The sequence below is a fragment of the Amblyomma americanum genome, chromosome 7, assembly GCF_052857255.1.
Source record: "Amblyomma americanum isolate KBUSLIRL-KWMA chromosome 7, ASM5285725v1, whole genome shotgun sequence".
Lineage (NCBI taxonomy): Eukaryota > Metazoa > Arthropoda > Arachnida > Ixodida > Ixodidae > Amblyomma > Amblyomma americanum.
This window is the reverse complement of record NC_135503.1, coordinates 164,311,167-164,323,224: the sequence shown is the minus strand read 5'-3', so window position 1 is coordinate 164,323,224 and position 12,058 is coordinate 164,311,167. Positions and strand designations below refer to the sequence as shown.

Genomic DNA, 12,058 nt, shown 5'->3' with positions numbered 1-12,058 from the left:
CCCGCGCCTGTTGCCAGGAGCGGTCATGCCCAGGGGGAAATCGAGGAATGTACGTCAAACCCGCGCTTAGGGTGAGCTACGGCACTGATCCTTTCTGTTCCGGCGCCCAGTTATCCTTGTCCCGTGGAAGACATTCCTTTGCTGTCAACGGAGACGGCAGTTCCGATGCGTGGCAATTGGTGGAATGAGAATGCAGCGAGCTGCGTACGCGGAGTCACGCGCCCTGCACGTTCCAGGAGGAGCGAGGTCCACTGGGCTCGGACTTTCAAGCCCTGGGCTCCGCCCACTAGTACATGCAATGCAATTGCTTTGCTATTGGTTCAAATTGGGCGAGAGCTGGTTTACTAAAGCTCCGCCCAATTATCGAAGGGGTTAAAACCCGCGGGAAACGGCTTTGGACGAGCGCGCTGAGTCTCAAGCTCGGCCGTTTTTAACAGCCATTTTTTATAAGCCTTTTTTTAAACTGCCTTTTGCTCATATGCCTTTTTTATCAATCCCGTCTTTAATAAATAAGTTTTGTCTTAAGAGTTGGAACTGGTGCCGCAACCGGCAACGTGTCGCTGGACGAGCGGACGAAAACCCGAAGTGCTCTTTGTACCACTAACCGCCGTATATTCGATCACTGGCCAGCGTGCCCTCAATCATTCACCGCTCGCGAGGAGCAACCGACTAGCCCAATCCGGCCATCCCATCAGGAGAAGGCCAAGAAGTTTAACTGGTGCCGTGACCGGGATCGTCAGAGCGGCGAGTGACAGCAGCCAGGGTAGCACGCACTTGAGGGAGCAGGAGCTCGAGATTGAAGCTCTTAGGCTAAAAATTCAGCTCCAGACGCTGATTCAGAGAGGTCAGAGCACCTCGGGAAATGGCAGCAGAAGGGAAAAATTGGGTCAGCACGCGGATGATCTTAGGGCAGTCCTCGCGCCAATGCCACAGTCGGAAGACCTTATTCCTGCATGGTTCAGAAGCGCCGAAAATATGATAAGGGCCTGCGAGATACCGAATGACATCGCGGGGCTAATTATAATGCCCTTCCTGAATGAAAAAACTCGGGAACTCGTGGCTAACCAGTCGGTCGACTTGGTAATGAGTTTCAAGGAAATTCGGGAGCTAGTACTTGCGGAGCTCAGATTAACTGCTGAAGAATACAAGCGGAGGTTCTACACTTGTAGAAAAGATGTCGAAAGCTGGGGTCAGTTTGTCACCAAATTCGACGTAACGCTTGGATACTAGTTGCAAAGTAGGAAAGTGAGAACATTAGAGGACGTTCGGGCCTTAATGGTGGCAGACCGCGCTAAGCAGACTATGCCGGACAAAATGCATGAGTACATTCTCCAACAGGAGATAGATACGTGGTTGAAACCCAAGGAGCTTGCGCAACTTGTCGAACAATATGAAGACAGTAGGCGTGGGCAGCCGTCAAAGGGCTGCAGAGGAGCCGAAAAAGTATGAGCCAAAGCCGCTCGAGCCACGGAACCAAGGAATTCGATCCAAGGACGAGCACAGGGAACCGCCAAAATGCTATGGCTGTGGTAAATTCGGTCACGTGCAGTGGAACTGTCCACAGAAGGGGCCCATTGTAATGTCTGGTAATGAGCTAGGTCGTCACCAGCAGGACGCATAGATGACAGCGGGAGCCGCGGTCGAATCCGTAACGCGAGCTGAGGTGGCAACAAGAGGTTTGGGGCCGGTATCATGGCTGACATGGGTAGATCTCGTATGTGGGGGACAACCGCTCAAAGCGTGCCTCGATTCAGGCACAGACATCACCGTGTTGAGACGAAAAGTGGTGCCTGAGGAAGTCTGGAAGCAGGGAAGTGGGACGGTACGCTTACGAGGTGCGTTTGGGCACACCGTAACAGCCGAGCTCTTTTATGTTCCACTGGGCTTTCCCACGGAAGATAGTGGCGCAGGCATGCAACTAGTCACTTTATGCGCGGTTACGGATGAGCTAACTGGAGAGGTCGATGCCCTACTGACCCCAGACGTTTTCGAGGCACTCAAAAGAGAACAAAGAGAAGCCGCTGATCTCGCGGTGAGGATAATACAAGCAGAAACCGAGATCGCACAACATGATCAGAACAGATCACGGGAGTTGGAATTTGAACCAAGCGAGGGCGCAGAAGAAAACGGGGCATTAGAAGGTACACAGCTCGCGCCACCGCAGACAGACGAGAGCATGGCGGACCGTACGTTCGCCAGTGAGCAAAGAGGAGATGCCTCCCTGGCAGACTCTTGGTCACAGGCGCAGGCCGGAACGCATAAAATGGTAATAGAAGGACTACTCTTTCACCAGGAAGTGTTGGATGGCAGACAGTGTCGACAGCTCGTACTCCCGCAGAGTCGTCGGAAAGAAGTGCTGACTCTTGCGCATGATATGCCCTGCAGAGGACACTTTTCTGAAAAGAAAACTAAACAGCGTATCCCCAGTGTGTTTTTCTGGCCTAGCCTAGCTGCCGACGTCAGACGGCATTGTCAAACCTGCCATACTTGTCAAACGTTTTCGAGGAGAAAGACGACAGATAGGGTACCGATCGCACCGCTTACTCAGCCAAGGGAACCTTTCGAAGTGATTTATTTGGACTGCATTTGACCTATCGAGCCCATATCAGTGCGGGGACATCGATACGTTTTATGTGTTATCGATCGATCTTCCAGGTGGCCAGAGATGATACCGCTGCGCTCACTAACAGCTAAGGCCACGTGTCAAGCACTTCTCAACATTTTCGCGCGGTTCGGTGTCCCTCAGCTGTTTTGCTGCGACCAGGGAACAAACTTCACCTCAGCACTGACTCGGGAACTTATGCAGTGCTGGGGGATAAACTTGAGGTTTTCAACGCCAGAGCATCCGCAAAGCAATGGCTTCATTGAGCGCTGGAACGGCACGTTCAAGGCGATGCTCAGACACATAATAGGTGACCACGCGCGCGGGTGGGACCGGTTTATTCCATGCATGCTGTGGGCATATCAAGAAGTTCCACACGAGATCACGGGAGCGTCCCCGTTTGACGTTCTGTATGAGCGCGTCCCTCAAGGCCCATTAAGCATCCTTCAAAAGACATGGACAGGGAACTGGACACCACTTACGAGCCTAAATAAGGCTACGTCAGAGTATCTGATGAAGCTGCAGCACCAAATGGCTGAAGTAGCAGAGAGGGTAGATCACCAAATCAAGCAGCTGCAGAAAGCGTATGCGGAGAAATACAATCTAAGGGCACGGGCAAAAGGGTTCTGTGAGGGTGAGGAAGTCCTCGTGTTAGATACGAACCAGCAGAACAAGATGCGACCTAAATGGGTGGGCCCAGCAACGATTAAAGAGCATAGACGACCCAATAGCTATGTTGTCAAGTTCAGAGATGGTTTTGAGCGGTGGGTGCACGCCAATAGACTAAGAAAGTATTACACCAAAGTAAACAACGTAGGCGTAATTTTTGAGTCTGACGGAGAGTTTGGGGATATAAAAGGTGTTCCGGAATTGCATAGGGGGAGTTACACCTTTGAATCTACACTACATGAGTCCACGCATCTGACCCAGGAACAAATCAGGGAGCCGCCTGTGCTAGGTAGATGGATCAGACATCGCGGGCCAAGGAACGTACGGGACGGTGGCCCCACCTGAGTGTGTGTGTGAGTGCTTGTGGACTACCATCTCAAGTGCATTAATGATGGACTCCTTGTGTGATGAGTGTTTCGACTGTTATTTGCTCGCAAAGAGAAAAATATGTAAATCTGTGAGTGTAGATGCATGCAACAAGATATCCTTGTGAACATACTCTTTTCGCCATTGCCATAAGTAGGATGTGAAGTGCCCCTAGTTGAGTTTCCCCTTTCGGTGGCGATGAGAGGAAACTACTTGATGATGAAATCGGGGTTTCTTGATGACCCTGTGGTTCTACTCGCAAACAATCACATTACTCAAGGAAAGGAGAAGGTTAACTATTTATTTACAACATAGGTAAAAAAAACGAGAAGAAACAAAGCAAGGAGAAAACTATTTACATGACTAAATCGTGGATCAGACGAATTCAGCCCCCGCTCAACCCAGAGCACTTGGTTTTAAACCCTCTGTCTCCGCCCTTAGCGGGGACAGCAACCAATAAGATAACAAACGACCCATCTTGCCAATCAGTGGTTAGGGAAAGGAAAATAAGGTCTGCCCACTGATCAGAGATTGGGGAAAAAGTTCTGATTAAAACATTTGGAAAGGAGGTTTCAAATAACCACACAAACAACACAAATGCGACTTCCGTTCCCCACGCCACCCACGGCACCACAGATGCTAGGAACATGTGCCGACGAGGCGATGACTCAGGTTGTTGACAGCAACAAAGAGAACACAGTCGTTAAGGGAATAATCCGTTTCCTGGTCACCCAGCACTCGGTCCCCATCCAGCTGTATCTCTCCCGCATCGCCGAAGTCTCGTCGCCCCTTGACGACGCACACATGTCGACAGCTGTATCTGGTTAGGCTTTTTCAAGGCGGATTATGCCCGAGGCGGCGCGGGTAAACAAGGACGCCCGCTGCAAGACGGAGGAAGTAGGGACCAGACGGCTCCCTTTGATGCGGCACGCGGCGCCGACACTGGCGCGGCCTTTCTCAGTCTTCGTTCGAAGAACGGTCAGCGAACTCCACACCTCCCAACCAAGAATGTCACGCGGACACTTGCTGTCAGTGTGACATAATAGTTCAGTCACAATTTGCCGGAACACAAAAAAAAAAATCACACAACCGTGCACACACACACGCATATTGTGGTTATTTCAATCCGCACACAGGGGTAGAACACGAGTCTGCACATTCCAGAATCCACCATGTCAGATCGGTGCACCAGATTGGCAGAAATGATTTCTAGCCGCCTACATCTCGAAACAGAACATTATGTTTCTGTTGAGCGTTATCCACAAGATTGGACCAAAATTCCGATTTATCCGGAACGGCGCCGGTTGTAAAGGCTGCCGCCGCTATCGGATCTCTCTTGTCGCTTTTCTCAAAATTAATAGAGCTTACAGACTCCCCACGGGCCACGAAGGCTGCTGTTGGTATTGCGTCTGCATTCGCCCTTACTTTGAATTTTAGAATAGTGTTCGGCCTGTCATCGGCAACTTGACCTACATTTTGACATGCAGTTTCCGGCAGTGCTAGCTGTTTCCAGCGTTGGCAGCCGGCGTTCTCCTCAAAGAAAAGCATGTGCTCATTCGTTATCGTTTTACGATCATCTTCGCTGCCTTGCTTCCACACTTCTGCTAATGGGGCAGGTTGCTCCATGTGGAAACCTACAGGAATGGAGGCATTGCCCGCATCCACCAGTTTCCTATGTGCTGCGAAACTCTTTGCAGCTGTCCCTGTCAGCTCCCAATCTGATGCAGAAACATTTGCAGCTTCCGGATTTGCCTGAAGCTCCACTGAAGCCTCCAGTCTGTCTCGAACAGATTCGTGCGAGATTCTGAAACGCTCATCGAAATCTGAGCTCTGATGTTCTTCATCTGGCTGGTCCCTTTCTGGCTGCTCTAGTAGCGAGTGTGTTTCCGATGTTACTAGCTGCCCTACACCTTCAGCTAGATCTGTCAGCGCGCACAGTGTCAGCACCGGCTGGCAAAACAACTCATCTTTGGCGGCTAGATTACTATCGACTGCAAAGAGCGTTCTCACAATCAGGTCCGCCTTCTCCCCGTCCTTGACCCTTGATGCTGCGTCAGAGTTAACGCACACTGGCTGGGGTGTGATGCTGAACTCTTGTTCGCAAAGCAATACACTGATGTGTCTCCTGGGTCTGGTCTATATTGGGTTGGTCTGACGGCATGTTCGTCACAGGAGTGACTAACACTCCTATGCCTATCTCTTCTGGCACGACACACAAGGTTGGGCCCTGCTGTCTAACCGCTGCAGCTGTCAAAGCTGTAGTCATCGGCACACACGTCAGATTAGTGTCCGCTACCTGGAGAACCGCACCTTCCTGTTTTGTTTCTTCAGAGCACTCACCCCTAGAAAGTGACTGAATTTGTTCTCCTGGTAACGTTATTTCAGTCCCTGAATCCACACAGGTTTCAGAACTCTGACCTTCGGTGTGCAAGCCTCCACATGCCAGATCCTCTGTCCCATCTAGTTGACTGACCTTATTAACAGTCATCTCTGACTGGGAATGTAGCTTATCAGGCGCCAGTATCTCTACCTGAGCTACTAGTTTGCACACATCTGTCCTCACCGCGGGAACATCTTGTTTTTGTTGACGAAGAAGAAGGAGCGCCGACCAAAGAAAACAAAAAACAAAAACAGACGTTTCGGCTCCCGTACGTGAGCCTTGTTCACATTGAAATGAAGCAAGCAGCTCAGTGGCATTACATATGCTTGAAAAGAGGGCACAGGGAGCGTGCGTAGATTGGGTTAAGATTTCCATCGTTGCGGTTGAGGGTGTGACTAGTAGTTTGGAGGATTAATGATTCCAAGTGCAGGCGAGGGTATAGCTTCTTTTCCGTTGAAAGCACGTGTGCCCGACCCCAGTCGATGTCATGACCTGTAGATACTGCGTGCTCGGCGATAGCATTTGAATCCACTTTTTTGTTACGTACATCGTTACTATGTTCTTTTAGCCGCCTCTCGAAATTTCCGGTTTCGCCAATGTATGTGTAGTCACAGTCGGAACTGTGACTATCCATTGGGCATTCTTTCTTCTAACTATTTTTCTCATTGATCAAATAGGATGCGTCCCCTCTACACTTTATGAAGGTATCCCATTTTCTGTCCACTTCAGCTTCTGGTGCCCCCCTGCAAGCTTGCCTATCTAAGCCGTTGCATAACTTGCGATTGCCAAAAGGTTGGCTGTCAAAAGAGAAAAGAGAGGGTTGATGTCGAAAGTGGGAAAGATTTCTTTGTCAGGGGAATCTTCTGAAGTCCGGTCGGAGAGGGCAAAGGAGTCTCATGTGTTGGATATTTCATCGAAGAAAGCAATCATCGTTTCTGTATTAACATGCCGCTATTCTTTGCTGAAGTTCGTCAGCAGTACTTTTCAGCTTGGCGATGCCAATTCCTCGGTCTTGAAGCGATGGCATGTTCCCCTCGATGATGGCTTCAGTGTCATTGGTTTCTGTGGTGCCTACAGTAATGGTGATGCTTCAGCTGGGTGGGATGCTCACTTGTTCTTCCTGGACACTCGGGGCGACGTGATGCTCCAGAGTTCTCATCGAAGGGATGGCCTCTTCCTTCGAAAGCGTGATCAGCTTGGATCACAGGTCAATGATCGCCTGATGCTCATTAAGGAAATCCATCCCCAAGATCACTTGCGGGAACACTGGCGTAGCACAATGCAGGTCGGAGGATAGGTATGTCCCTTTACAGTCACTCGCGCTGTACACCGTCCTGGTGGCATAATAAAGTGGCCTCCTGCGGTGTGAATCTGTGAGCTGTCCCAAGCTGTCGTGACTTTCCTCAGCTATGCGGCAAGTGTCGAGGTTGTCATTTTATGCGGCGTCGGCATGTCGGGGACGGCGCTTCATGTGGCGCGGTTTTTTGAAGATCTTCGGTGGTTCGCTCGTGAGCAACCTCGCCTCCAGAGGTTGCGGTCTGTAGTTTCCTCTACTGGGGCTTGGAGGCCTTCCTCGTATTTATTGTACCTGCATAGCTGCGGCGTGGCAATGAAAAATGCGGGGCTGACGGCGATGATGAGCGCGAAAGGTAGTTCGGCACATACTTTTCTCGACGCAGGTACTCTTCTATTTCTTGCAGACGTTGGCCGAAGCCTGGTCATGGTGCGTCAACAGCAAAGCCACGAGATCCGATATGGCGGTACAGGCAGTGACAAAGAATATGGCCGGCTTCACCCGAATAAAAGCATAGTAGGCGATTGTTAGAAGTCCTCCAGGCATCGCATTTCCTGGTTCTCATCGAAGAGGCAGACTTAGGGTGTGTCATTGGGGCTGAGGACTGCACGGGCGTAGGTCAAGGCTGGAGCCTCAGCTGGAGGTGTCAATGATGGAGAGCTGCACTTCTTCGCAGACGATTTCTTCAACTTGAGGCTGGTTGGAAGATGTTAACAGGCGGCGCAGCTCTTCCCTTACAATTGTACGGATGACATCCCGCAGGTTGCCTCCGCATGCTGTGTCATTTGAGAGGGTTGATGAGGTTGCTTGTCAGGGGAAATGGCAGGCTCTTGATTTCATGGTTTGCTGAATGGTGGCTGCTTTTGCTGGTGAATTCTGTAATAGTCTTCGGGCGATTGTGGGTCAAACCAACGAAAAGTGCCTTTTTAGCACCACGCATCAAAAGGTCCAACTTCTCTTCCATCATGTCAGGATGGACACGTCAAGAAATGCGCTTCATGTCTTGTACTTATGTGGTCACTGTCCCGTTTCGGTGCTGGATGCATGACCGTAGAAGCAGCTGAGCTCTTTCTTTCCTGACGATGCTTGTGAATGCCTTCAGGAACTCCCACTTGAATGATCCCCACACCGCTAGAGAAGCTTCAAGGTTTTCAAACCAAATTCTGGCTGGTCCTTCCAGGGCAAAGAAAACCTGGCTCACTTTAGTCTGCTCATCATTGTTGTATGCGGTCAAACTGGTCGAGGCATTCTTCAGGATCCTTGCCCAGTGAGCGTGGGCAGCATTCGGGGCTGGTGTCGTAGCTATGGCTGTCATCAGCGTTGAGGAGTCCTTCTTTGCTCATGTGTGGTCCAATAGTAGTCAGGTGAACGCCTCTGGAGACAGCGGCTGATTTGCACTTTGTCTTCGCTTGGGACGAGTTTTGCAGCTTTCTCATGATCTTCGAGGCAGTTCGGGCTGCTTTGGCGGCCCCCAGGGGGTGAGGGCGACAGTGACATTCATTAGCACCTTCACCAGATGGTTGCGTAGGGGTAACTGCAGTCTGGAGAGCAGGAAGACAGCGAAAATGGCATCTAAACAAAATTCTTTATTTGGGCTCACTTGCACCCACAAAGAACTGAATGACTCGGCTACGGCTTAGCAATAAGTGTACTTGGCGGTCACTGAATAGAATGCCCACCGCTCTCAGCATTCTGTTCGCAAAAATTGCGAAAAAAGTCGATTTTTGTAAAGTACACTTTTTGGTATCTCCAACACTGTTTCGATGTTGTACTGAAATATTTCACCCAAAAATAAATTGTAAGTGCACCAAAGAAATCTTTGTTGGCATCTACACATAAACAGTGTGTGCTAGTTCAGAACTTTCGGGCTTGTTTTCTCAAAAGTTAGTTTTGAGCTTAATACCTTGCTTATGGAAAGCATGGCGCAGCAATGGGCGCATGGATTTTTACCTCGTTTGTTTTTTGTAATCACTGAAATGCAGTTTCCATCGAGACAGTCTCAGATTTACCGTTTAGGCTCACGTGTTTTTATTACTTTGTAATTAGAGCATGATGCATTCTACACATAAAGAAGGTGCATATTCTGTCATTTAAAAATAGGTGAGAGAAATTAAAAAAATAATTGAGTCTTGATCTACACCACACTTCTTGCAAAAATATTAAAAGCATTTATAGACATGTAGCCTGTTTTGTTGTCATGCTAGGTTTTTCACGAGCAAGCAGCATGTGAACAGCATGTCAACAGTGTTAAAATGGAACCTACTGAAGATGTCATTCTGAACTTTAAATCTGACTGTTTGATGCTATTTCAAGTCAGTCTGCAAAATTTTATCGCTCTAAGTCGAAAAATAGAAAAGTTCACCTTCGATCCCCTCTTCCCCCCGTAAAAGCTACTTTATTTCATATTAATTCAATCACATCTTCATCACTGTTTGCTGATATGGGCGATACAACACAGGTTAATTTAAACTCTTTGTTTCTGCTACAGAAAAAGCCATAACAGCAACTGCTAACTTACATTACTTAAAAAGCACTGACCCGTGGTGGAACAGTTTGGGCACATTAACCATGTTTCGGTTAGAAACTGAAAAATGGCCTTCCGCTTTCCTAGTTTCTTGCGCTCCTTCTTCAGGTCTGAGCTAATTCTTGACCTTGCCATTCTGTGGTCGCAAGAACGCACCTTTCTGAGGAGCTCCACACGATGCCAGATTGAGCGTATAGTATTTCAAGTCTGTTTCATTTTTAGTCTCTCCATTGGGGCTTTCCCACGTCCACTTATAGCACTCATTTCCGGAAGAAGGTATTCACGGTCCATAAATTATTTCTCTCTGCAAACTCTACTAGTAACTCTAGCCTGCTATTCCTAGATCCTATCCCATAGCCGCCTACCGCCTGGTCGCCAGCCTGCTTCTTGCCCACCTTCGCATTGGAAGTGGCCAGTTAGTACAGTGCACTGTGATTTTACTTTGTTCATTGCCGATTCCACGTCTCATAGAAGCTTTCAACGATCTGGTCATCATGGCTGGATGTAGGCATGTAGGCCTGCACAACCTTCAGCTTGTACCACCCTCTCATTATAACTGTAGAACTCCTCTATGTTGCCAGCTATATCCTGGTTGACAAGAAATACCACACCTAGTTCTTGTCTGTCTGCTAATCCAAGATAACATAGTATGTGTCCGTCCTTTAGTAATGTATACGCCTCATCTGTCCTCCTAACCTCACTAAGCCCTATGACATCCCATTTAATGCCCGCTAGTTCCTCGAACAGCACTGCTAGGCTAGCTTCACCAGATAAGGTTCTAGCGTTAAACAACGTTGCCAGATTCAGTTTCCAATGGCGGCCTGTCTGGAGCCAGAGAACCTTAGCGCCCGCCACTGGGTCACAGGTATGACCATACCTTACCATACATAAGTTTCTTGTACTGTGTTCAAAGTGAATGGCATTTTCTTTCATTTTGCTTTCCTCTGGCAAAGGTGCACTGGGCATTTTTGTTTTGCAGGCACATTCTTTGCTTTTTGCTGACTGCCAGCAGGGCGCCTCTAACGTATCGAGGCGACATCGTTCGCTGGAATGAACAGAACTTCCAGTCAAGTGTGTCACACTGTGACATAATGTGGGTATCTCAGCTCTACAGAGAATGCATTGGCCACGCTTCAATTTAATTGGCATGCTGAAATAAAAGTCTCACTGCATGGTTTAACAAGATGCATCAACAGCTAGACAGGGCAGAGTGATTGGAAGGCTACAGATTGCTTTGCAGACTGGTTGGTCTGTGCCTGATGGTGGAACTCAGAGGCAAGCGTCGTGACTGGTCCAAAGGATTACACAGATATGCACGTTTAAGGCACTGTTTAAAATGTGGGATAGGGGTGTCTGGGCCACATGTGTGCATTGAATGTGATTTTGGTTGTATCGCAAGTTTTGCTCCAGCAGTGTTCATTGCGGCCAGGTTCAGCCATATGCGGTGTTTATATTTGCCAACTTGAAATTGAGAGATAGCCTCTGTAATTTACCTTACACAGTTAAGCATGCCATTGGCCTTCTCCTGAGCAAGCAACTCTGTTTGGCTGAGTTTGGCTGAGTGCTTTTGTCTATCTTCATGGTGGACAAGTCCTCCCAGAGTTTGTCCTTGACAGGCAGTCACAAAAGGAGGGAAGTTTTGGTTGGGGTTTCTAGTGTGGCCTTACGGAGGGGCTTGGTAGGATACGGTCATGCAGGGTTTATTTATTTACTGACAAAATACTGCTAGCCTTGTTATAGGCCATAAGCAGGAGTGGGCTAACACAAGATGCAAAATTAGAAATACTGTTTCACAATTAGAAGACAATACTGGTAACCATTTCACGAAGACATAAAGCGATTTAGCCAACAATTTGGTTTCATCGTGTAGCATTTGCATAAACGCAGTATGGCTACATTTGTAACGTCAGTGTCTGTTCCTGGTAAAGTAATGACTTGTTCTGCTTGCAGGCCTCCTACAGGACCTCGAAGAAGAAAGCCAAGGAGGAGGAGGGTGAGTGGCGAGGGGTACTTGAGCAATTTCGAGAAATCAGCGTGTTTCATTGAGGCTCCTCGCGGCCAAAAATTGGTCAAAAAGTCAGATTGAGGGTTTTCTGCAGCTATCTATGAATTTTTGTTCAAAAATATCGGCCTAATTTGTGCATTATAGCGTTTCGAAGGCATGAGTCTGCGCATGCGGCCTTTTAAATTGAACTTTGATCGCCTGCAGTTCGAGAAACACGC

The 12,058-nt window shown here is 48.6% G+C and overlaps 1 protein-coding gene across 7 annotated transcripts in view; it reads left to right on the top strand.

Annotated features, from left to right (window-relative positions):
• LOC144096744 (uncharacterized) overlaps nt 1-12,058 on the top strand; it is a 135,810-nt gene that overhangs the window by 39,677 nt on the left and 84,075 nt on the right. For all 7 annotated transcript variants that reach the window (XM_077629595.1, XM_077629597.1, XM_077629594.1 and 4 more), the window contains exon 7: nt 11,786-11,828. In XM_077629595.1, coding sequence (XP_077485721.1) covers nt 11,786-11,828 — 43 coding nt within the window. The remainder of the gene's footprint in view (nt 1-11,785; nt 11,829-12,058) is intronic.